General features: G+C 37.3%; 1 protein-coding gene across 2 annotated transcripts in view; it reads right to left on the bottom strand.

Annotated features, from left to right (window-relative positions):
* Positions 1–24185, bottom strand: part of LOC117399819 (adenylate cyclase type 2-like) — a 139995-nt gene that overhangs the window by 1180 nt on the left and 114630 nt on the right. Inside the window, exons 14-24 of one of the 2 annotated variants that reach the window (XM_059022282.1) lie at positions 19442–19539; positions 18771–18855; positions 14997–15134; positions 10668–10787; positions 8952–9136; positions 7455–7539; positions 4808–4966; positions 3188–3334; positions 2817–2924; positions 1239–1353; positions 615–719 (exon numbers count right to left, since the gene is read on the bottom strand). In XM_059022282.1, the coding sequence (XP_058878265.1) occupies positions 615–719; positions 1239–1353; positions 2817–2924; positions 3188–3334; positions 4808–4966; positions 7455–7539; positions 8952–9136; positions 10668–10787; positions 14997–15134; positions 18771–18855; positions 19442–19539 (1345 nt within the window). Of the gene's footprint in view, positions 1–594; positions 720–1238; positions 1354–2816; positions 2925–3187; positions 3335–4807; positions 4967–7454; positions 7540–8951; positions 9137–10667; positions 10788–14996; positions 15135–18770; positions 18856–19441; positions 19540–24185 lie in introns of both variants that reach the window. The other variant, XM_033999204.3, reaches the window with a different exon arrangement.

Raw genomic sequence — 24185 nt, 5'->3', positions numbered from 1 at the left:
TTGGCTTCCAAGGCTAGGAAGCAAGCGGTACTTCTTCCAAGGGGAAAATGAAGAGAAGGATAGCGGCTACATTTAAGAAGACTAGAAGTCGCCCCGACTAACAAGGAATGCCTACGCTTAGGGAGATCGGAGACATGAATCCAGAGAAAAACACTGGCATAGATGAAGCAAGTTGTTAGCAAAGACTACAAGGTTTCCCCCTGGCAGGGAGAGCCAACCGGTCGGAAGTGAGCGAACCAAAGGCTGAGAGCATGGATGCTGCCCCCAGGGGGAACCTGGAATGATAGATTGTCAAGATAGATTTGGCTGTGGGTCCCCTCTAGCTCTCAGAGAACCTTCCTGGCTGAGGACGAGGCAAGCTCGGCTGGGCCTAAGGTTGGGCCTAAGTCATTTTCCCCCAGAGGGAGACCGTTGCAGAGTGGGGCTGTGTTTTGGAAGAGGAGGGAAAGGTGGCAAATGCAAAAAGCAAGACAGAAAATGGGTGTTCGACCCAGGGCTTAAATAGGGAGGTTAATTGATAGATTGGCTGGATGAACTAGGGAGGAGCCCCTGTTCCTGCCCCCCGAACCATACTTAATGGTTACAATTAGCTACCTGTATTTTGCCAAGCACACCTGTGCTATCCATCCGGCTTGCTACATTGACTGTGTTTCCCCAGATATCGTACTGTGGCTTCTGAGCCCCAATTACTCCAGCAATCACAGGACCATGATTAATCCCTGTCACAGAGATTAAACAAAAACACAAAAAGGCACAACTCATCCAAATCAGTTTTAAATTCAGTGCACATATCAAGGTTACTGCTTTGAATATAAAGAACATTTTGAAATGTTTCATAACTATAAACACTCAACAATGGGGAATTTAAAAATTCTAAATGAAAATTAGTAAATTCAATGACAAACGTTTTGACAAAACGTCTTTCTCAAGTTTTTGAGTTTTGCTTCATAGAGGAATGGGTGTATGCCTCAAAAGGTAGCAATTTTGATTAAAGTGTGGTTTGAGTGGTAGGTGATAAACAAGAGCAGCATCAGTTTAAAAAAATATCTTGCTTCAAGTCTATAAGGACTAAAAGCTGAGGTATGAATTTAATAAATCTTACCTGAAATGCAGTGCTGGTTAGTCTTCCTATCTCAGATTCCTGGTTAATTTGATTGTAATTGCATTTTATAGTAACAGGCCATTATTTATCATCAGCAGCTGGAACAAGAAATTATTCAGCCCTTGTTTGTACTTACCAACTCTGAGTTTGAAGTCGTTGAAGGAATGCTTATTAATGACATCAAGTTTTGCCACTATTGCAAAGGCAAACTCCACCATAGTCCCAATGTGCATGTACTGCCTGTCGTGTTCCTGAGAAGAAACCAAGAAGCATTATACTATCCATTATTTGTATACACATTTCACCTTCACTACACACAAACTGGAAACTTCCCATACCAGAACATGTTTGTAAATGGAATCCAAATGATTTCAATATTTTTACTAATTACTTTAAGTATTAATGATTCAGTTTTCCAAAAATGAAGAAATAAAATCAATATAATTCATTTTCTTAACTGTAAAACTGTTTTATGGTCTGTCCAGTTCGAAATGATATTATATACCTTGATTTCTGCCACCTGATGGAAATCAAGGGATACCCCAATTATGTTATCACTCTTGACAGGTATACTTCTAGGCTCAAGGAATGTTTAAATACAGAATGTTTATTGTTGAAAGGCTCAGCTGATGGTGGTTTACAGTCAATACTTTGATGCACAAATGATTTAACTGGATTCCACTGCAATTTATACAGTTATTATCCTAATTTTCAAGACTGAAGCAAAAGCTTCATGTACTTGTTTATATTTTACACAAAAGGTGTTCTGCAATCTGTGATGGCTATTGTGATTGGTTTAACAATTAAACCCTTTAGCCTTTTGTTCTTAATGTTTTGTTCCATTTTCACTCTATCCTCAGTCTTTGTGCAGTTAAAATTAGAAGTTCAATGTTTATTTTATATGAGACCAACATATGCTTTAGATCACCTCCCCTTTTCTCCTTAAGGAGTGGATCAGAGAGAGACAGTATGAAATCCTCCCTCGGCCACACCAGCTACAGAATGTTAAAATAAGTACTGAAACTATTGTAGTGGTTGATTTACTGCAAGATCAAATAATTCATTTTACGAATTGCCTGAGACAGCCTTAGAATATGAGGCACTAAAGTGACTTGATAATAATTTAGCATAGGTATGATACGTTGAATTGACAATGCAAACAGTGTGCAGCGATTGTAATATTCTCTCAGGTTTGTTGGTGATGCCTGCCCCTCTATTATTTGTGTATTATTATGATTTAAAAGGAATGGTTTATTGTTGTTTTGCAGCATGGACGTGTGTAATGTGGCCATCTCCAAATGAATTAAGTGATTACCAATTTGGAGATGGCCACATATATCAAAGCGCATCACAGAGAGGGTGGAAGGGAGAGCGAAGGAGAATAAATTAAAGGTAAACAATTGCTACTTATGCTGGGGAGCACGATACTTGTTTGTGCGTGTGTGTATGTGTGTATAAAATATATATATGTATATATATACTGTATATATATATATATATATATATATATATATATATATATATATATATATATATATGGCCATCGTGCCTTTTGCTTTGAGTGTTTTTATACAAGTCATTTTTTGTTTGATTTATTTAATTTAATTAAAGAAAGAGAGCAGTGGGAACTCACCCCGCAGTCCTTATATGTGTGTCTGTATTTTGTGGTCTGTGACATCACCCACCCAGTCTGAGCTATAGGTCTGTACTATACCTGGAGGTATTCTGGTCCAGATGTTGCATTCAGTCCTGTCGCTGCCATGTAAGTGCTTCCAATTGTCTTGATCTTTTCCACTCCACTGAACTTGGGTTTAGACAACAGCTGTGGAAAAGGATTAATCATTTATCTTCCAGCCATGCATTACAAAAAAGATTAGACAAGCAAGATTAGAAATAGGGCGTATCTCTTAGTTAATAAACTCATAATAGCTACACAAATTATGTTGGTGCAATATTGTTCTTTACTACAAATTATATTTACATTGCAGAGATAACAAACTTTCAAAATAAAGAAAAAAAAAGTACAAAGGAATAGACGTTTTTTACAGATACTTTACACTTGTGTTTGTTTACTGGGACTCTTACTTCATCAAAATCTGCAATGATCTCGTTCAGCAGTCTGAGGCATTCCAAGCCTTCTTTATTGACATCTGATTCGGTATAAAACTCCTTAAAGTCAGGAATGGAGGCGAACATGACACAGACAAAGTCATATGACTGGTGATACAAATCCTGTTAAAAAAACAAACAAAACCAATGTATTGCTTCATGACTGGACAAATTAAAGAAACATAGGGACTGACGTAAGGATAGGTGCAGTGCCAGCAATTGTTACTGCAAAATTCAAATTTCCTAGCGACCAGGGCATTATTTTGCACTGCGGTCTATGTAAGTTTAAGAGCAATGCAAATTATTCAACACGCACAAATAATGAGCCGCAATCATGATAACGAGGGTCACAATAACCACTACCTGTGCATTACAGCCCAGAGTTGAGGTGAGGTGAGTTAGGAGTACAGAGAGCAGTAGGCGCTGTATGAGATTTGTGGTGCACAAAAATCAAACCAAACTAAAAAATATGTCAGAGGAAGGGCAGCAAAGTCCTCTTGGCACACGGAAAATAAAATAAATGTTTTCTAAGGAGGAGCTGAGAGTCCTTACGGCTGAGGTCACATGAAACCGAGTTATTTGGAAAAGCCTCAGCCACATCAGTTATGGTACCAAAGAGGCCATGTGGTCCTCTGCTGTGGAGAAATGCAATATTGTCGGTGTTACCAGAAGGACGGCGAACAAATTCGCAACGCAGCACAGGCATGCAGCAGGAACAGGAGCATGGCCGCCATCCACATCACAGCTTACCGCTGGAGAGGCAAGCGGAGAGGACAATCCATCCCAAACAAAGTGACCCTGGGTTGGAATATGCAGGGTCTTCTCTGTTGTGCCCTTCTCCTCCAAAGGTTTTCCTGCCTCTCCTCAACAAGAGCCAAGCGTCGCCGCATCAGGAAGTGTACCACAGCAGCCAGCCTGAGGCCAAAGACTCTCTAAAGGTGTGTGGTTTTATACAGCTCTTGGCTAGTTTTTGGAGGGTGCAAGGCAAAATCCTTGCATCTCATTATAATGTTTGCGCATGCTTAGTATTCCAGATGCCCGCCCAATCCCATGCTCTTTTATTCATTTGAATACATTTCAAAATCATTTACATGGATTAATGATGGCAAAGTGCTAATTTTATAGCAGGTGCAGAACGCCAGTTTAAAACCATTCTTTACATACGGTGCATTTTAGTGACCATTAAGTCCCTCTTTACACCAGCTAAACATGTTTTTTGGCAGCAATACGGGTGCTTTGCAGCCGCAAATCACTTTGCACGTATCCTTACATCAGCCCCATAGAGTTCAAAGTTGGTAACACAAAAATAATTAAGTAATAGAGTAATAGGAGCCTTAACCACTGAAGGAGGAAGTCTCATCTTAAACATTGTACAATAGAGCCATTCTGGTTTTATATGGGTCGAAATGTCAGACTTGTTTGTATTGTGTTTAAGGTGCTTGCAAGTTCATGCCCAGCCTCTTCCTGTTACATATGCATTAAGTCAAATGAAAACTCCACCACCATTTAAGACAGTTTTGTGTACTGTATATCACATGGGTGAAGATTGGTTGTTATAAATGATTGTTCACTTTATAGTCTCTGGGACATTCTCACCTCGTTTTTCCAGTTGCGTGCCAGGAAGTGCTCGGCCACATGAGCTGGAAGCACATTCTCCAGAAGCACCCGGTTCAGGTTTTCCATGGTCTCAATCTCCTCGCACTCCTTTTTGAACTTGTTCTTCCAGAGGAAGTCTAACCTACAGTAATATTCATTCTGTTACAAGAGGACACAGAGGTAAAGAAACAGTAGGCATTGGATCACCTTCATGCGTGAAGAGTTAAGATAATAAGAATAACTGCATGCCCACACACTCCCACCCCATGCTGCTTATAGTCCACAGTATATATCATCTAAGATACCCTCATTATATCCTGTTTGTTCTCCATTTCTGTGCTAAGTTTCTGCTTTGTGGTGCAACTCCTTAGCAGCACAGCATGCAAAAAAACCAACATATGTGCATGAAAAGTGCTCTATAAATTAGATTATTAAAGAATAGCTACGAAGCCCTTGGCAATTAAATTTTCTAAGAATTTACTTACCTTTTAGACAGTCTGCCAGGCTCAGAAGGCTTTCAAGAGCAAGAACATAATTGACAGTTTGGCTTCTTTCAGACAGTGCTCTTACCTCTTGTCATGTTTACAATTGTTCTGGGTGGGTTATTCTGCAGTATTCTCAACATTTGTTTTGTTCATGTATTTCTCGGTTCTTTTAGTTTTATGTTGTCATGCCTTTTTTTTTCTAAACCCTGCACCTCCATTTCCTCTTTGTTGTTTCCCATTCAGACTGAAATAAGAAGGGGTGGGGTTTAGAAAAAAAGGTAAAACATCACCTTTCTGTGTGGAAAGCAAGCACACATGAAGTGGATTTGAACTTGACCTGGATGTGCATGTGGATTCCTAGTTATTCAAGGGCTTATCCTTTCATTTATTCGGATTACAGTATTTGTGTTATTATTATTATTTGTTTATTTAGTAGACGCCTTTATCCAAGGTGACTTACAGAGACTAGGGTGTGTGAACTATGCATCAGCTGCAGAGTCACTTACAACTACGTCTCACCAGAAAGACGGAATACAAGGAGGTTAAGTGACTTGCTCAGGGTCACACAATGAGTCAGTGGCTGAGGTGGGATTTGAACCGGGGGCCTTCTGGTTACAAGGCCTTTTCTTAACCACTGGACCACACAGAATATGAGGTTGGTTGTAAAGAAGTATCTCTTGTGAAGTAGACAGTACTATTCTTTTCATGATTCTCTTCAAGTCGAATGCTGAAGGTCTGCAGGCTCTTGCACTGTACAGTATAGGCTCAAGTCTTAGCTGTGACATGCACTAAACATGCGTAATTCAAAATATTTTGTCGATAATATATTCTCCTGGCTAGTGGCTGAAAAAAAATATTTCATTCTCTGAATATAAGTATTTTTAGTGGCATTTAAATACAAATTTCCATATATTGAAAGAACATGCCAGTAACTTAAACTAACCCAATGCTGTATCAATTCAATGAGTCAGTATACACCAGCAGAGGGCACTCTTCTTTTCATGTCCTTTAGTTTTATTCAAGTCCTGGATTGTTTTAGGGTTTTACTTTTACCTTTCAGGCAGCTATTAACAAAATCTAATTACTTGATAATCTATGAAAAACACTAGCACTGCCATAGCCACTTTTTGAACGGCTTTTGCAATTCAAATTTAAATATCTCTGCGTATGTGAATATCTCGTGCATGTCCGTTCGTAAGTGTTACTAGGTATTTGAATTAAATACCCATACGGTGTTTCAGCTGCAGAATCGTAAAAATGAATAAGTTATAAGCACTTGCTTCTTCAACCACCAGACCCGCAGTTTAAGCGGCATATTGATATCAATATAATATAGCCGACAATTTAGTCTGGGCTTTGTAATAAAATCAAAGTCATTGTGAAAGAACGTATTATAATCCTGTTGAGTGCTTGAAATACTGATGAAAGTCATTCTATACATCATATATTACTATTATTTACACTACATTTCTCAGGCAGAACGACTGTGCCACCCTGAGTGTGACGGTTTACAAAGACGATTCCGTAAAGTTTATTTTATTACAGTTTTTCATGTTTATGTACATGTGCTCTATTTGAAAAAAATAAGAAAAAAGTTTAATTTTCAATGTAAATAAGGTGTTTCTGCTGTGAAAATGTTATATATGATGTTGTATCTAATTGTTTGTTTTTCATTTTCATATCGAAGACGTTTTAAAATGGAGCCGCACCTGTGCGGCGGTTGTATGTAGTCCGAAATCTCGGCGGTTCTAGGTGACAGCTAATGCAAATGAGATACATTCTGTTTCCAGAGATACTATAGAATGTACATGCAAAATAAGATACTGCATTTGTGATACCTGAGTTCACAGTTTAAACGTTCAATTGTACCTTATTTAAGCTAGGTTCATATTATAACATAGAATAGACAAAATAGAGCCAATTTAGCTGAAAGATTGTTGGTGGCTTATGATGACTGCTCAATACTGGATAACAGAACTCAGAACCACTCAGAATGATTGTAAACAAGCAAACCCCCTTTTAAAAGGACATTAAAGCAATATATGTTTTAATGAACTGCTGATGTTACATATGTCACAACCATTGAAAAACATATCATACTGTACATACTCCTGATGACGCAATTTCAACTGTATGGTTTGTCAATAAAACAGTTATCTTACCTGCCTAGCCAGAACAAGGAGTGTAATGAAGAATATGAAGAGAGAAACTGAACCCATTGTCTTCAAGTCCTTCAGAACTCCAGGCCTAGAAAAAACAAGCAATTCAGTTTGCCAATTGGAATTCAATGAATAAAGTGTCATGTTTTCCTAGTTACAGAATGGCTACTTCTTGCAGCACATAGTCAGTAATGGCTAACGAGTTTAGTGCTTTGGATCCTGGCCATGATGCTATACTTTGCACATGCCCAGGGGGTATCTATTTTTTGTCACATGTTAACATTTTCTTCCTATTACTTCTGCTCCTTCTCTTCAACATGCTGAACTCAGTAGTCATTACCGCTATACTTGCAAGATTTTCTTACACTACAACATACAAAAACCCCTTCAGAACAATGAAAATGTGACTAGTGCAATACCAATATAAGCTTATAGTTATCACTCCTTCACAGACTGCTTGTCTGTGTGACATGTTAATATAAAGTTATTGTAAGTTGCTCAGCTTGAATCAATATCTCTATCAGCCAAACAATAAGATCATCCACCTGCTTATCACTTCTACACATACCTTGCTGTCGACATGCTTTTTTATTCCATTAACCGGCAATCTCAATGTTATGAGAAATGTAATGGCTTGAATATTAATATTACAGTGATGGACCGTTTCCCTTGAAGGCCTAGGCATGCAAGTCCACGGCAAATAGTAAAATATTGTTAGTACACCAGGCCAACATCAGCTGTGGAAAGTATGACCAGATGGAGACAACATGAAAATGTGCACATGAAAGTGTGTTGTATTTGTATGCTGCTTATAAATATGATTGTATATGAAGTATGAAAAAAAGCTAGATATTTAAAAATTAAACATATATCTTCATAAGAAATGGCAACTGGATATTTTCAGAAATGTCCATTAGCAGAAATCTTCTCATCAATATATACCGAGTCACGCTTTGATATTAATAATATTTTTGTGTATTAACATGCTTAGTAACACAGTAACAAACATTGTTCATTTTCTTTTGTTTGTTTGTTAATGTTTAGTGAGTATATACGGCAGTTTATAAGCCTTTATATTTATTAAAACCCATTTCACATATCATATGTAGTGTATGTGGGGAGGAGATGGAGGGACTTTACCTCAAAAGGTTAAATAATTCACATATATTAACTACATAAACAGATAAAGAAACACCAAATTAATCATTTTAGTAAGCTACTTATTAACAGTTTAAAAAACTAAAAAAGAATAAAGAGAACAAAAAAATAATGTTACCATATATGCGGCAATTCCCTCCTTATAATGTGACAGCGACTGCTGCTAGCACAGGCTGTTGCCAGTATAAATTTTTGGGCTTCTGAGACTGTTAGATTATGACAAAGATCGGTATAAAGAGTGCATGTGTCAGTGTGTACGTAATACTGTACCTGTGCAACAGTGGGTAAACTGGGAGAAACAATACAAACCAGTCGATACTGCGACACATTAATAAAGCCTACCTTTCCAATACCTCTGTTTTATACAGAAACTTGCTGTATTCATCCAACACTGAGGCGTGAGTATGCAGGATAATGATATTATATCCCACAACTGCTGTCAGCATGATCACCATCTTCAATTCATAGTTTATCCTCAAGAACACAGAACAGGATATCAAGCCCAGGATGCAGCTGTATATAAAATACTGACACAGAAGAAAAGAATAGGGAAGTACAAAAACAGAACTGTTTTTTGAATGCCATTGATTTCTAAACCAGACAGTACCAAAGGCTTACCCTGCCCTTGCAAGTTCTTGCCATAATATGAAAAGAACACAACATAATGGAAAATACAGTAGCTTCTCCTGCCAAGGAACAGTTTAACCATCTTTCATGCCAATCCATACACCAAATTTAAACCAGATTGTCCTCATAATTACATACTTGCTACTTTCTACTCCTGCCTCCACCGGCAGAGGGAGATTACCCGCAGCTCCTGCCTCCACCATCGGAGGAGCTGGAGCTACTTCCACCACCAGAGGGAGACGAGGAGCTCCTGCAGCCGCCTCCTTGGCCAGAAGCTCCGGTGTTGTCGCCTCCCAAGGGACCGCTCCTGCCGTCGACTCCCTAGGGTCAGTGCTCCTGCCTGCAAACGCCCGGGGATGCTTGTTCGTCATCGCCCGGGGATGCCGGTTCGTCACTGCCCATGGATGCCTGTTTGTAATCACCTGGGGATTTTCACTACCGGAATTTCTGTTGCCGGAGATGAGGAGGGAGCTGCCGGCTACACAGGGGGAAGAGGTGAGGAGACCACCTCTACCACAGCCCCAACAATGTTTTGTTTGTGTGCTGGTGGTGGTGGTTGGCAGGGATGGGGTTAATTCCTATCCCTGCTAAAAACATATGAGAATGTGACCGGAGCCTTTATTGAATAACTGATGATTAATTAGGCTCCAGCCAAATGGGATATAAGGGGAGAAAATCCTTTGTTTGAGGGTGTGTTGGGAAAGGAGTGAGGTGAGTCTTGCTGGGTGCTGTGTAATTTTGTTTTTGGTCTGTGAAGACGAATGCCCAGCCGGACATATGTATTGTTTTGTTTTGTGTTCGAGACTTGTTTTTGTTTAACTTTTTTATTTTGCTCTGTGAGTAGTGTTTTAGATTTTATTTTGTTTAATAAATGCGCGTCCCAGCACTTGAACCCACAGCTACTGTCTCTGAGTTGCTCTAACCCTTTGCCATCCTGTCACAGTAATAAGACATGCAGTACCAATGCTACTGGAAATGCTGACAAGGAACTTTTAATATATGATTACATATAATATATGAATACGTAAATCCTGGGGGAAGGAAGGAAGGCCATAACAGCACCTTAAAAATGTATACATTTTGCTTTCATAACTTTTGTATGTTTGTAAAATGTATGCCGAGTACTGTGTTGCGATCAGCTGTGTTACTCCGCCTGTGATAAACACAGTCAGTAACACTTTTCAATTAAGTCTTAAGTTAGAAGTTTCACAGGAAATTGCACCTCCGACAAAGAAATAACTATTACGCATATGTAGAGCACACACTGCTCTTTCCTGTGATTAGGCTTAAATCCTCATTCAAAGGAATCATATTTGCCTGATCTTCCTGCATACAAATATTAATTATTGCACTAGGTAGTTTCTATTCAATTTGGACCACTAAAAACTAAATGGAAGAAAAGACAGAAAGACCGCTGTGAGGGGTACTTACTGGAAGGTAAAAGTTGTTTTTCTCTATGAGTCGCAGAGCCTGGCCATTAGAGTTGTATACACTTTCATTAGAGGTGTTTAACACAGGGACAGAAGATATCAAGTTGTCTTCCAAGAAGAACTGAGGACAAAAAGTATTTTTATGTTTGGAAATATGACATTAAATGGGTCTAATAGCTAGACAGATAAGTTAATAATAATAACTGTGTAAAGTACAGTATTTAGTGACTTCAGTGAAATTATTTTTTTGAAACAATGGCTATGTTTACAACGACTTTTTCTAGAACTTTGATGTCCAGATTTTGAAAATGCATGTTCCAAGCATGGAACAGCTGAAGAGGGTAGGCCAATGTCAGTTTGGTACAATTAACATCTTTCAATGGGTCGAAATGTGACAAATTCAAGGGACAAATGGTCTTCATTTTATAGAAATAGACTGCCTTGTAATCCCTCCTGTAATCCCGTTGCAAATCTTGTGTTAGGAAATGCATACCACAGAACTTCAGAACAAATAACGCAAGGGTCAGTGAAACTCAGATTTAAATAAATGAATAAATTGTCAACCAGGGAAAGAGTTACATGAGTGCTTCCCCACGATTGTCAAAAGAATTTTACAACAGTCTTCTCTAAATAATCTCAGAACAGGATCATCTGTTTAAATTGACATTTATTTTTTATAAATATAAGTTACAAGTCAAGATATACACACCTCCAGACAGTCACTGATAAACCACTGGCATACCAGCAGCAATTGATCTCTGTGTAGCACAATCAATAAAGCCTTTACTGACCATTTTTAAGATCATAGTATTGAATCCTGCTGTTGGAAAGTATTTAAACAAAAAGTACTAATTATAGTCATTGCAGTCTTTTATTAAAATTGAATTGTTTCTGAAATTCTGTGATCTTACACAGTCGTTGTAAACACCCTTTTAATGCATTTTTAATTCATAGAAAGGTTATTATGATGCGTGACATTTCAGCATAGCCCCTAATTAAAATGATGCCATTTGGTCTAAGTCAAGTAGATTTTTTTTCCAGGAAAAAGTCCTACTATCATAGCATGCTCCTTCTATTTGTGTTGTAAACATAGCTAACACAGTAAGTTGATCGTAACCACAAGATGTAACATTAGGCAATTTCTAATTAAAGTACACATTTTTATAAGAATTCAGAAGATAATACTATTCAAGACCAAACCTAATAGTTTTGTAAGAATCATAGTCAATTGTGCAGGAACACCAATGAGTTGTCACTGTCATAAATAAGTAAGAAAATCTATTCACAGATTTCAGCGTATCTTCATAATAAATAGACATATTTTGAATTCACTTTATTTAATCATATTAAATAAATTTTAGAAATATGAATACATTTACTAAAAACAACTGTCTTTGTAATGGTATTTAAGAGCTTAATTTGAATGTAAAACAGTCATATTTTACTTATAAGCCCATATCAAACGGGCTTTAAGACATGCAATTAATTGATTGTTCACATGTTCTGATTAATCAGTACAAACGTAAAAATTGTAAATCAATTATTTTATGAATTGCAGAAGATACCCATGACTTGTAATGAAGATATTCACAGAGATCTGAGACTGCTAGTAGTCATCTCATCAGTTTAATATAATAAATGTACACAAGGTAATATCTCTAAGGCCAATACTCTTTGTAGATAACATTTCAGAGCAGGCCATTCAGTTTCAACAGCAAAGAAGTCTTTGTCAACAGTACTCTCCTTTGATAGTAGAGTACCAAGATGCGCACAGTTTGTTAACAGTACATAAATATATTAAGAGAAATCTAGAAATATATCAAAGCCAGTGTTTTGAGATTATTTTCAAGGACTGACAATTTTATCTTAATTATTGTAATGGATTACAAATAGGCACAGACTAATTTTCTTTCACTTCCCTTTAGAGAAATGACATTTCATGTTTCTGTATTTTGTGTGCACCATTCTTACCATGGAATATCCTACCCTGCTAGACAAGGATGTTCTTGGAAAATTTTGCATTAATACAAATTGTCTAATTATTTTTAGTACCTCTATATATTATATGTAGAGAGTTGTAGATGGACCTGTTTTCTTATATTGAATCAAGATATTGGTCTCAAGGAAACAAAAATGTTATTTAACCGTTTAGATCCTGATAAATACATTATGTATACTTACTCTACTCTTTTGGGAAATTTTACTGGCTCACAGCACAGAAAAACACTCAAAATGTATAATAAAAAGTTTTATTTATAATTTCCATTACATGAGAGTAGGTGTTAAAACGTCATGCTGATATTGGACTCGGCTCTCGCCAAGATAAGCACCAACTAAGGCATAGGTGCTTTTTTTTTTCTAAAATTCAGTAGTCGCCAATTATTTCTCCCAATTCAAAATGTCCAATTATTTTTAGGCTCGGGAGGGGTGCAAATGAACACACGCTGTCCTCCGAAGCGTGTGCCGTCAGCCTCCCGCTTCTTTACACACCTCAGGCTCACCATGTAGCCACCTTAGAGCTACAGTGTCGAAGGACAACACAACTCTGGTCAGCTTACAGGCAAGCCCGCAGGTGCCCGGCCAGACCACAGGGGTCGCTGGTGCGTGGTGAGCCTAGGACACCCTGTTCGTCCAGGCTATAAAGCGCATCCTGCACTCCACGCGGAGCGCCTTTACCGGATGCACCACTAGGGAGCTCCCAGACATAGCTTCTTTTACTGTAATCTAATGTGATCCATCTGTGTTTCCTTCCATCTGATGATGTAGATATCCTTCTGCCTGGTGTTGATGCTTGCAGTGTAAAGCTGGCTCCAGGGATCAGCCTATTTTGCCTCCCTGGCACATCAGCAAACACAACGGCTGCAATGCTGGCTCCAGGGATCAACCACTGTGCAGCCTCCCTAGCGCATCAGCATAACAACCGTCTGGACTGAGCTGAGTAGGGTACTTCTCTGGGGTCTTCAAGAGGGCACCGTCTATACTTGGTGTTTCGTCGACTAGCCCACAACACCTTAAGAGGGCTCGACAGTGATTCTGGCGTCCCAGCATCACCCCACTCCGTCCCCCACTCAGTCAAACCCAGCTTACTTACCTTCCTTTACATCGACATTGCTTTCTTTCTACAATGCTTGAGGTCCCCAACCAGAATCTTTTCGTCCCAACCACAGCCAGTTGCTGCTCCTGTCTGTTGCTTCAGATAAGTTCTTTACTATGCGTCACAACTCTTGACCACTGAATCCAATGTCTCCGAGAAACCAGGTTGTGGAGTTTGCCACAAATCCTCGACAACCCACCTCCATTGGGTAAACCTGGACTATCCATCCTCGCTGTTCCGTTTCAGCAACCATTTGAGCATACAGAAGTTTATATTACAGTACACTCAATTCCTTTTCCAATAGGTCCAGATTTGATACTATACATTATGTGAACATAAATGTAGACTAAATGCTGAAATGTAACAATGAATATGTGCACTCAACTAGACCTTGAGGGTGGTTTCTAGTGCATTCTGTGAGGTAAGACCTGGGAGACGTCAGGTCAAAAGACACAAAAGATGACTCAAGCCTTTTAAATTAACTTTAAATCATATTTTTTGTAATAACATTAAAGTTTAGTATTTGTTTGTTTAGCATTGATTCTTGCCGTTCTCCCTCTCCAGTACAGTATGTTGACCATAATGGTTCAGTCTTTTGCTGGCAGTACACTGAAAGTCATCAAGTAAAAACTGCAGTTCAAAGTGAGATCCAGTTGAGTTGAGACCTGCTGGTAAGGTTTACACTGAGTCTATTTGTTGCTCTGCTTGTAGCACTGTTTTTTTTCTTCTTTATTCTTAAAATTAAGTAAGATTAAATGTTACACTGTCAATACTAACAAGGAGAAAAGCTGTTTTGATTTTGCTTAGGCTGCATGAAAGAAAGCCTATTCTCAGTGAGGTATTTGAAGCCTCCTAAGCTACAATAGGGATGTGATTTAGATATTCCTAGGTTTAATTCCTTTCTTTCTTTAATATTTTCGTTGTTTTCTGTGGTGGCATACTGTAGGATATAAAGAGTAAAGTTTACTGTTCTCACCTCACATCATTTTAGAAAACTAGTAAAAAATCAACACTGAATCAGCTCAGAAGAAAACAAGTTAGATTGTCAGAGTTCAAGAATAGAAAACTCAATTTGGCCCAAGCACTTTATAAGTCTGGCCAGGTTCTGTGGGTCTAGGGGTTAAGGGAAACATTTCAATCATTCCTATTATACTGCCAGAATTAAAAGTGCAGATTATGTTCAGCATGAGGTTCAGCCACTGAATTCATCAAATCACAAGCAGTTATTGCACTTACCATGTTGAATACAGCCATGATTAATATTAAGGCAGTGGTTGTCATCGTGAGAGTGATTCGGGGCCAGGGTTTGTTGGCAATGATTCCAGAAAACTTTAGAATCCACATTAACAAAGCCGAAGCTTTTTTGCTGCATTGCTAGAAAGAGATGAGAGGAAAGGAAATCACACGCTTATTTTCAATTCTGATACAACCCGTAAGCTCTAATTAGGCAATGTTCAAGGCTTTCAACAGATGCTTACTTAGCCTTCATGGGTCAACACAGCCAACACCAAAGGAAGTGGAAAATTAGCCAACTTCTGTATTGTCAGAGGGGCTATGTGTTATGTATTTAATTAGCTAAAACTGCCACATAAATCATCCTGGTAGAAGATTTGTTCATGGATACAGTGGCTTTGAGTTTTAATTAAGACAGAAACAAATGTCAGACTGTACCTGTTCATACTTGACATGTGTTTAATTACAGTAAGCAGAACCCATAACAAGTTTTTGGGCATTTCACCAAGATATTATTGTTTTGGGGGACAGAAACTAAGCATTATTTGTGGCACAGCATAATGTATTCCTTCAGAACATTTGCCTGCCATGTTTAAGAGACATTCAATATGGAAAAACAAAGGAAAGTATGATTATAGCATCATCTGTGACCTTACTAAATAAAATACAGTAAGTGATGCTTTATCATTACAGCATGTCTGAATGTGAAAAAAATATAATTAAAAAAACAATCACATGATCACCACAAGTCATATTCGATACAAGTTCAAGATCAAACAAATTGTGTGGGTTTGTAAATATGAAACCTGAATCTAAAATGTTTTTTGAGAGCATTTATGTTAAATCATATTGAAGAAAATCTACAGGTAGGGTTGCAGCGATCCACCAGTTATACGATTATATCGCAATAGAAAAATTGTTATCATTTATATCATTTGTCAAATCAATTACCACGATATTACAGGACAATGGTGCAGATAAAGTTAGTAAGTCAGAGATATGTAGCATCATATAGCAATCCACATTGGAAACCGTACTTGTCAGTTAAACAATGTGAAAGTCTTAAGTATGACTTACTGTCTTTATAACACAAGCAAACTGGCGTCTCTGCAAGGAGCAGTGATACTAACTGGAACCAGCACTAGGACGAAATACCAAATTTAGCTTGTAAGAAAAAGGATATATTCGGTCAATTGGGACTATTTAGAATTGCTGAAACCGACTAACGAGAAAGAAATCCAAAGACTTACTGTAGAGCATGTAAAAAGCTTTAGAGGAATTATATATATATATATATAAAATTGACTTTGACATTCTATTATAATTAATACCGCTGTTCTTTTTTCAAATCATCTAAAATAAAATAAAAATATCAGTTCTAGATCCAGATGATTATTTATCCAGATGATAATATTGGGATATCTTCATTTTCTGTTCAGCTTGTATCGTGATGTGAAAAAATTTGTATCGCTGCAACCCAACCTACACGGTTGACTTCTTCCTTACTGGTTAGCTGCACTCATGTAATCTTTTGACAGTTCAACGACATTTTCAAACAAAGCACAAAAAATCCTTTCCTAACTAAGCTGACAAGATTGAAGCAATCAAAAAAGCTGTGGCGCGATACGAGAAGCAAAGCACTGTTTTTCAACGCTTAAATGTAAGTAAAAATCAAAACACAGAAGCAAGTTACAAAATTGCACATTGCATTGCAAAAAACGGAAAGCCGTTCACAAATGGGGAATATGTAAAAGAAGCTTTCCTCAGCAGTTCAGAGGTCCTGTTCAATGATTTGCAAAATAAAGACGTGATCGTAACTAGAATAAAATAACTGCGTGTCTATGCCAGAACAGTTGAGAGACGCGTAACTGAAATGGCAGAAAATATTAACGAAAACCAGACAATTGTATTAAAAGACGCAACAGTGTTTAGCGTTGCAATTGATGAGAGCGCGGATGTAAATAACATTCCATGTTTGGCAATTGTTGCAAGGTACTGTACTTCTAATGTAATTCGAGAGGAACTTTGTTGCCTAGCATGTTACTTGTTTTGTATTTGTTTGTTTGTTTTGGCCGTGCCTTTTTGTTTATGAAAAGTATTTTGTTTGGTTTAAACATTTTATTTAATAAATAAATATGAGCACATTAGTGACTCACCCCCACTGTTCTTGTGTGTGCCTGTATTTCCTGGTCTGTGACATCACCACCAAGCCTATCTGTGACAGACAGCTAAATGCAATTTAATGGAATTCATATATTATTATTATTATTATTATTATTATTATTATTATTATTATTATTATTATTATTATTATTTATTAGGTCTTTATTATTGCATTATTATATCTCTACCGTTGTTGTAGCAGTTCATATTATTAGGCTCTTTGATTCATTACAAAATATGAAAAAAATAAGGACGGTTTAAATTTATGTGATTTAATAACAGCAGTATTTAGGTCCCCTGCTGTTTAGATAAACTGAATAGAACTCATGTTTATTTTCAGTCAAAACACTTTTGTCATTTATAAAACATATGTACTCAGTTCCAAAATTGATTTCTGACTCCTCTGAAGCTAAACTACCAGAGGTTTCAGAAACAAATATTTTACAGTCAAATAAAATAAAATAAATAAAATGCAATGTTGATGCTCAGCGAAAGGTTTAAAATTTCTGCTGCCAATAGGGTTACCCTTTTAAACTTGGAGATATGGAGACATGCTGATGTGGCACTTTATATCTGTGGTATAGCTTAATGTGAATCTTGTAAGAGTGTGTCAGAATATATGAGACACGTGCCCAGAGTGCCAGGGTTTACAATGCCTCTTTAAATACAAAAGAACATACATTACTTTGCAATACTAATAATACTGGGTGCGTTAAGTAACTAAGTGGCTCAGAGCGAGAATCGGATAAACAACGAAACCTGCTCTGTAGCGCTCGGAGCTGCTCAGGAGGAGCAGAACAGAGCATGTCCTTAAGTGGGTTCTTCCACTGAGCTGCTGTTAGCAGGTCAGTTACTTAACATACTCAACATATTTAATAATAGTTTATCTTGTGTTTGTTTTTCACCTCATCCTCTCCATTGCATGTTTATTAAACCCTTGGCACTTCACACAGATGGCCTAATGAAGGGAAATTCCAGGACACCACAATTTAATCACCCTAAATTGAAAGCATAACCAGGTGAAATACTATTTGATGGATTTAGCATCCGAAACCTGACTACACTCAAAAGTAATTGAACAATTTGACAAGTTTCCATAAATGTGACAAAATATCCTACCTAATGATGCCTTGTTACCTATATTAATTTAATCAGAATAATTCAAATCGTTAACCTAAACCCCACTCATTTGTTTTTACATTTTTCAATGCTCTTTTCCCTAAATACATAAATTACAAAGTGGTTTTGGCATAAAATAAACAAGGCTAGATTTATTTGTTTGTTTCATTGTTTTTCAATCTGCTTGATTGAGAAAAGCATTGCCATTGCATTGAATGTTCTTCTTTTTTCTACTCTTTTTTAATAGGCATTTTACCAATCAGTTGCAACAAATCTGTTGAAGTGCTTCTTTAGGGCAGGTAGTGGTGAAAGTACTGTATAAAAATAAGTTCTGAAAAATAATTTCCCTGTCACTCTGTGTCAATGAAGAAAAAATTACAGGGTTGGCAATCCTGACCCTGTCTTGAAGTCATGTCTGAATATTTTAAAACTCTGCAGATACTCTTGTGCTATATTTAAAGTCTTTATTTTTCTTTCTCTGCTCAGTGTACTCACCAGAATATGTCCTGCAAAGCAGATCAGCAAGATGAAGGACAGTATAAGGAATGCAGCTCCAAATGAAATCCCGAGGACTGGAGTTCTGGAAAACATGCCCCACAAGCCCTTTGAAACCACAAATTCAACTTGAAACAAATACGCAAAGAAGGAAAAGCTTAAAAATACATTGTCAGCATGGCACTGTAACAACAGGTTCAATTTCTGAACAAGATCTGCAAAGACAACATCTTGGGAGACCTGAAGGTCAGTTTGCATTCTCAGATACCACGACAAAGCCAATTGCCTTTTACACCCAGGAGCTTGAGAGTGGTTATCGACAAGTTACCAGCCTCTAGAGGACAAAGACCAGCCATGCAGGTGTCCTTTCAAGCTCATCAGGTGCCTGGCCAGTAGGGTCCTCTGTATGAGAAACAGCCCCTGCCCCTCCTAACCTGCAGGGAAGACCGGCAACTCCACACAGTCAGGCATGGACCTACACTACCCTGACTGACTCAACCTACACACCAAGCAGTTGAGCCTCTCGTGGACCCAGAAAACCATTTTGAAAAAACAAAAATTATACCTTCGACACGGCTCAGGTTTGATTTACAATGTGTATCATACCTTCACACACACACACACACACACACACACACACACACAAAGCTATGAAAGGTAGGCATACTTACTTTGGCAATACAAGAATCTGTACAACGAAGATGCAGAAAAATATCAAGCAAGCACAGGTGACATAATACTTAAAGGCTGGCAAGGTAGTTGCTCTGTACTGAGAAAAAAAATGGAAACTTGTTTACATGTCAAATAAATGAGGAACAAGATATAACAAGTATATCTTCAGTTACAGTCTATTTCTGCCATTAATTGACCTAGTTGTCTATTTTCTCAATATATACAGAATCAGGATAAAATGGATTATATCACAGGATTATATTAGATATTTTTACTGGAGAATCCCCCATGATTGCATCAGCACTCCCTAGTTATCCCTGGATTTCCTATACAATAGATGTTATCTGATAATGTCAAACCAACCCCCTTGCCTAATTAGCTTGGAATGTAGCAACCCTGGTAAATGTGAACATCGATGGCTTATTATATGCATTTCCCAAAACAATAGTTTGACATGTTTTACCATACGTTTTTGTTCTTGTGTAGGGCATGTAATCTATGCTTTATCATGCATGAGAGGTCATTTGGCCCATTTGTATGGGTCCTAATAGCTAATTTATGCCAGAACTACTTGCAGGTGGCTCTTCAGTGATCCCAATGCATTAGAAAACAACATGCCTTGTATCCTCTCATCACTTTTTTCTTAAATCTGTCTCCACTCTCCATTCAGCTTCCTCTGGTCCAAGTCACTTTGCTAAATTTGAATTAGTCAGTGCGATTTAGCATTGTTCTTGTATACTACAGATATAACCACTTCAATAGTGTGTTGAGATTTTTTTTTAATCAGTATTCGTAAGACTTCATTTTTAAATGTCTGGGAGCTCCTCACTTGGATATTTGTCCTTTCTGAAGTATTTCAAAGTTTAAAAGGTTTGAAGATCTAGAACAATCGGCCATATACATAAACACTTCAATGCTCACTTGAGTGAGTCAAGGGTAGTTTCTGCATTAAAAATTATAGGCTTAGACCAGCCCTATCTTTGAACCCCTGCCTCAGATAAATATCTGTTATATCTGTTAAGTATTCATTATTACTCATGTTATTCTCTCTCTCCATGTAGCAATATTACTGCAGCCAGGACATTATGACTAAGAATAACAGGCCTATATTTAGAATATATATATATATATATATATATATATATATATATATATATATATATATATATATATATATATATAATGTGGAGTGAAAATTGGAACCCAGGAGTTACATATGACTGGTGCAAAAGCAAATTAATAATTTAGTTGGTTATTGGCCTTATTTATATATTTATTTAGCACCATATTTTAGCATTGTGTTTCAGTAACTTCTATTTTAACTGGGAATAAAAAACCTGTATTTTATATTTATAAAACTAATGTAGTATGTGAATGTTAATTTAGATCAAATAAATATATGAATGTCGTTTTATTTCTGTTTGATGATGGATATGGATGGGTTGAATTATTATATTATTATTTATTTCTTAGCAGACACCCTTATCCCCTTACATTATTAAAAGGATTATAGATAAAGACATAATACTATATTGAACCCGACAAGCACTTCCACTTGCTATCCATGTCTCACTGTAATGTTTTTAAGAGGCACAAGAGAGGAATCAGGTCTCTCAAAATGTACAAATCACCTGGTGCAGATGGCAAATACCCAAGAGTGCTTAAAGAACCAAGAGAGATATTCGCCAAGCTGCTGGCAAAGATTTCTCACAAATCAATCACAGCAGGGCATGAGGCAGAACCAGGGAAAGACAGACCCATCAGCCTCACCTCCATAACATGTACGATCATGGTATCAATTGTAAGAGGGAAACTAGAGGAGTACCTATATAACAATGTCATTATAGGAGACAGACTTAGGACAGAGGGATCAATGCACTTGTTGACACAAAACTAAATAATTCCATGACAAACCACCCACATTTTTTGGGATTTAACACCCTACATCACCTATTTATACCTAACTCAGTGTTTAGGGTTGTTTCAAGCAAAATAAATAAATAAATACATTTAGTCTGATCGGGTCAAAGTGGCAAAAGTTATGGAGCGGTTTTGGACCCCCCCCCCCCCCAACCTTTAATCAATCTTTTACTATTTATTGTGTATTTTTATTGGAAATTGCACAACAAAAATGCAAGTAAAGTTGCCTCTTAAACTTTACTTTTTGACATTGGGGTAAACCCCCAAAAATATAAATTAAAAATGCAATGGCTCTCATACAAAGTTACAGGAAGGTAATATTTATTTAATTTGCCTCCCATCCAAAGAAATCTGAATATTAAGGTGACACATTCTATAAATATAGCACTATATATTGTATATATAATGCTCAAATATAGTGCTATTTGATTTGCTGGCTGCTCCAAAAAAGCAAGTAAATGTAATGTTGAATAATTAGAATAATTCATTTTGTTTCGTTTTTTGTTTCTGTTCCATGAAAAATGGCGTTGCGGTTCTGGTTCTGTTTCGAATTACTGGTTGAACCTATATCTAATTCTATAAAACAATAGTATTTCACTTGTACTGTATTTGAATGCATTTTTGGGGAATAATATATATTCAATGAAGTAGTATTTACTCGTACTGTATTGGGGTGTATGTTGAACTTCAATGGCTATCATTCTTTTAATAAACCAGCTGCTTCCTCTTATCACAAGTGACCCTCAAACCCCTTCTCTCTTGTATAAGGTATTGGTTCCTTTTGAATGGAAGGCCTATGCAGTCCTTCAATCAAACCAACTTAATTTCTAGGGGGTTCCCCACTGATGATGGAGATGATAATGAGGCTTGGGAACCCTCCGATATAAAAATAGTGAATTCTGACCAACTCAGATATTTTGGGTGGAAGGAATACCTAACAAAATAGCCCTGTGATCAAATTGAAATGTATAAACAAAATAGTCATCAGTCCAGAACCATTATTCCCTGTGGGAAACTCTCTCTGAAAAGGGGGACTAACTTACATACGCCCAGACTAATATGTGGATGTCAAAGATGCAGAACTGGATTATATGTTAAAATATTGTAGGATAATGTTTGAGTATGCCCTTGATGATCCACAGGGATTATCATTTTCCCATTTAAATGTTAAATTAGACGATGCAAGGAGAACTGAATGTTTGGGATGAGATGAGACTCACCAGGTGAGATGTGGTCATTTGGGAAAGTTAGAATGCAAATATGGGAAACCTGCTAACAGAGTTCAGGTATCCTGTAGATACCAGGTAACTGATTCAGTAAAACACACTTGTGATGCTCAGCGCTGGATTCCGGACCCTGTGGTGTCTTTTAAGGACCTTTGAGAACAGAACCAGAAAAACATTTTGAATCCTGCTGGGATCACTCTGGATGCTGTGTTGAAAAGATAATTGGAAGAAAAGTAACTGTTAAGGGTAATAATATTACTTTAAAACTATGGTTTAGAAAATGTTAAAGCTAAAAGCAGAGATATTATTGCAGAAATCTGTGTTAGCCTAAATGCGAGACTCGGTGAAACTATAAAACACTGACCTAATTTAATAACCTTGAAGGGGCCTCTTGGAATGCACATATAGCTGAGTTTCTTGTAAGCAGCTGCAACTTGGAACAGGAGAGATTCTCGCTTTTTTACTCTTACCTTGTGGGATTACAATGGATTCTTATGGTATCAGAAAAATATATTTTAACAACCAAGGCAGAACTCACTGACATAGTAGGTTTTCCAATTCAGGGGCCCCTCGCTTTTATAATTTTTATCTTAACAAGTGAGAGGGACTCTGTGGTACAAACACATATATTATTAGTTTTAGAGAAAATCTCATATATCCTTATCTTAGAAGTTGACTGCTGGTGTTGTATTCAGAGCCTCTGGTTTGGACGACTGTCCTTTCTTTGTTCTGTTTTATATTATAAAACATACTTCTCTGCGGAGGGTAAGTATAATCTTGAATTTATATCTCACCTATACTGAAGCATGACGCTATAGGATAGGATTATTATTAGCTTTAGAAAAGTTGTTATATTGTATGCATTAATGTAATTGGGTGCCTTAGACCGCCTGAGGTACGTAATGTAACCATATTGCTTTATATATTATTAATGCTGTTAGTTTGCAAAGACACCAGACTGCATGGACTGTCTATGAGCTAGGATTTGAAGTAGATCTGTGATCACTAGATCCATTTAAGCGTTAATAAACCCAAGGAGTAAATATATATTCAGATTCGTTAAACTTTGAATACCTGAGTCTGTGTGATTATTCATACCCATTTCCCAGACCCAGCTTCAAGTCTCTTCCTTACAACTAGTACATCAGAACCGGATAATCTCCTGGGATGGCTTAGATTAACCCACAGCCGAGGAAGAAGACACTGTTTCATATGGGAAAGAAAGGTTTGTTCCATCATTTAGGCAGATACATACTGGATCTGTCATAATGATTGAAAACTTCGGAAGAATCTGGAGACTTTATAACAAATTAATGCACACAGCGGGGAAGGAAGGGCAGTATTACTGGCTATAAAAGTATGAGAAATGCTATATATACATTGAGAACATGCTACAGTATGCAGTGTTCAATGCCCAAGTCTCACTTTAGCTTCCACAAGAGGAATGTGTCACCTGAATATTCAGAATTCTTTGGTATGGGGGGTGGTGGGGTGGTGGGGGTAAGGTTTGATTTATTTCACAGCAAACAGAAAATATCACCTTCCTGTAACTCTGTATATGAGAAGCAGGCACACTGACCTGAATGGAATTTTTTTA

The sequence above is a fragment of the Acipenser ruthenus genome, chromosome 4, assembly GCF_902713425.1.
Source record: "Acipenser ruthenus chromosome 4, fAciRut3.2 maternal haplotype, whole genome shotgun sequence".
NCBI classification, from domain to species: domain Eukaryota; kingdom Metazoa; phylum Chordata; class Actinopteri; order Acipenseriformes; family Acipenseridae; genus Acipenser; species Acipenser ruthenus.
This window is presented reverse-complemented; position numbering and strand designations above follow the sequence as displayed.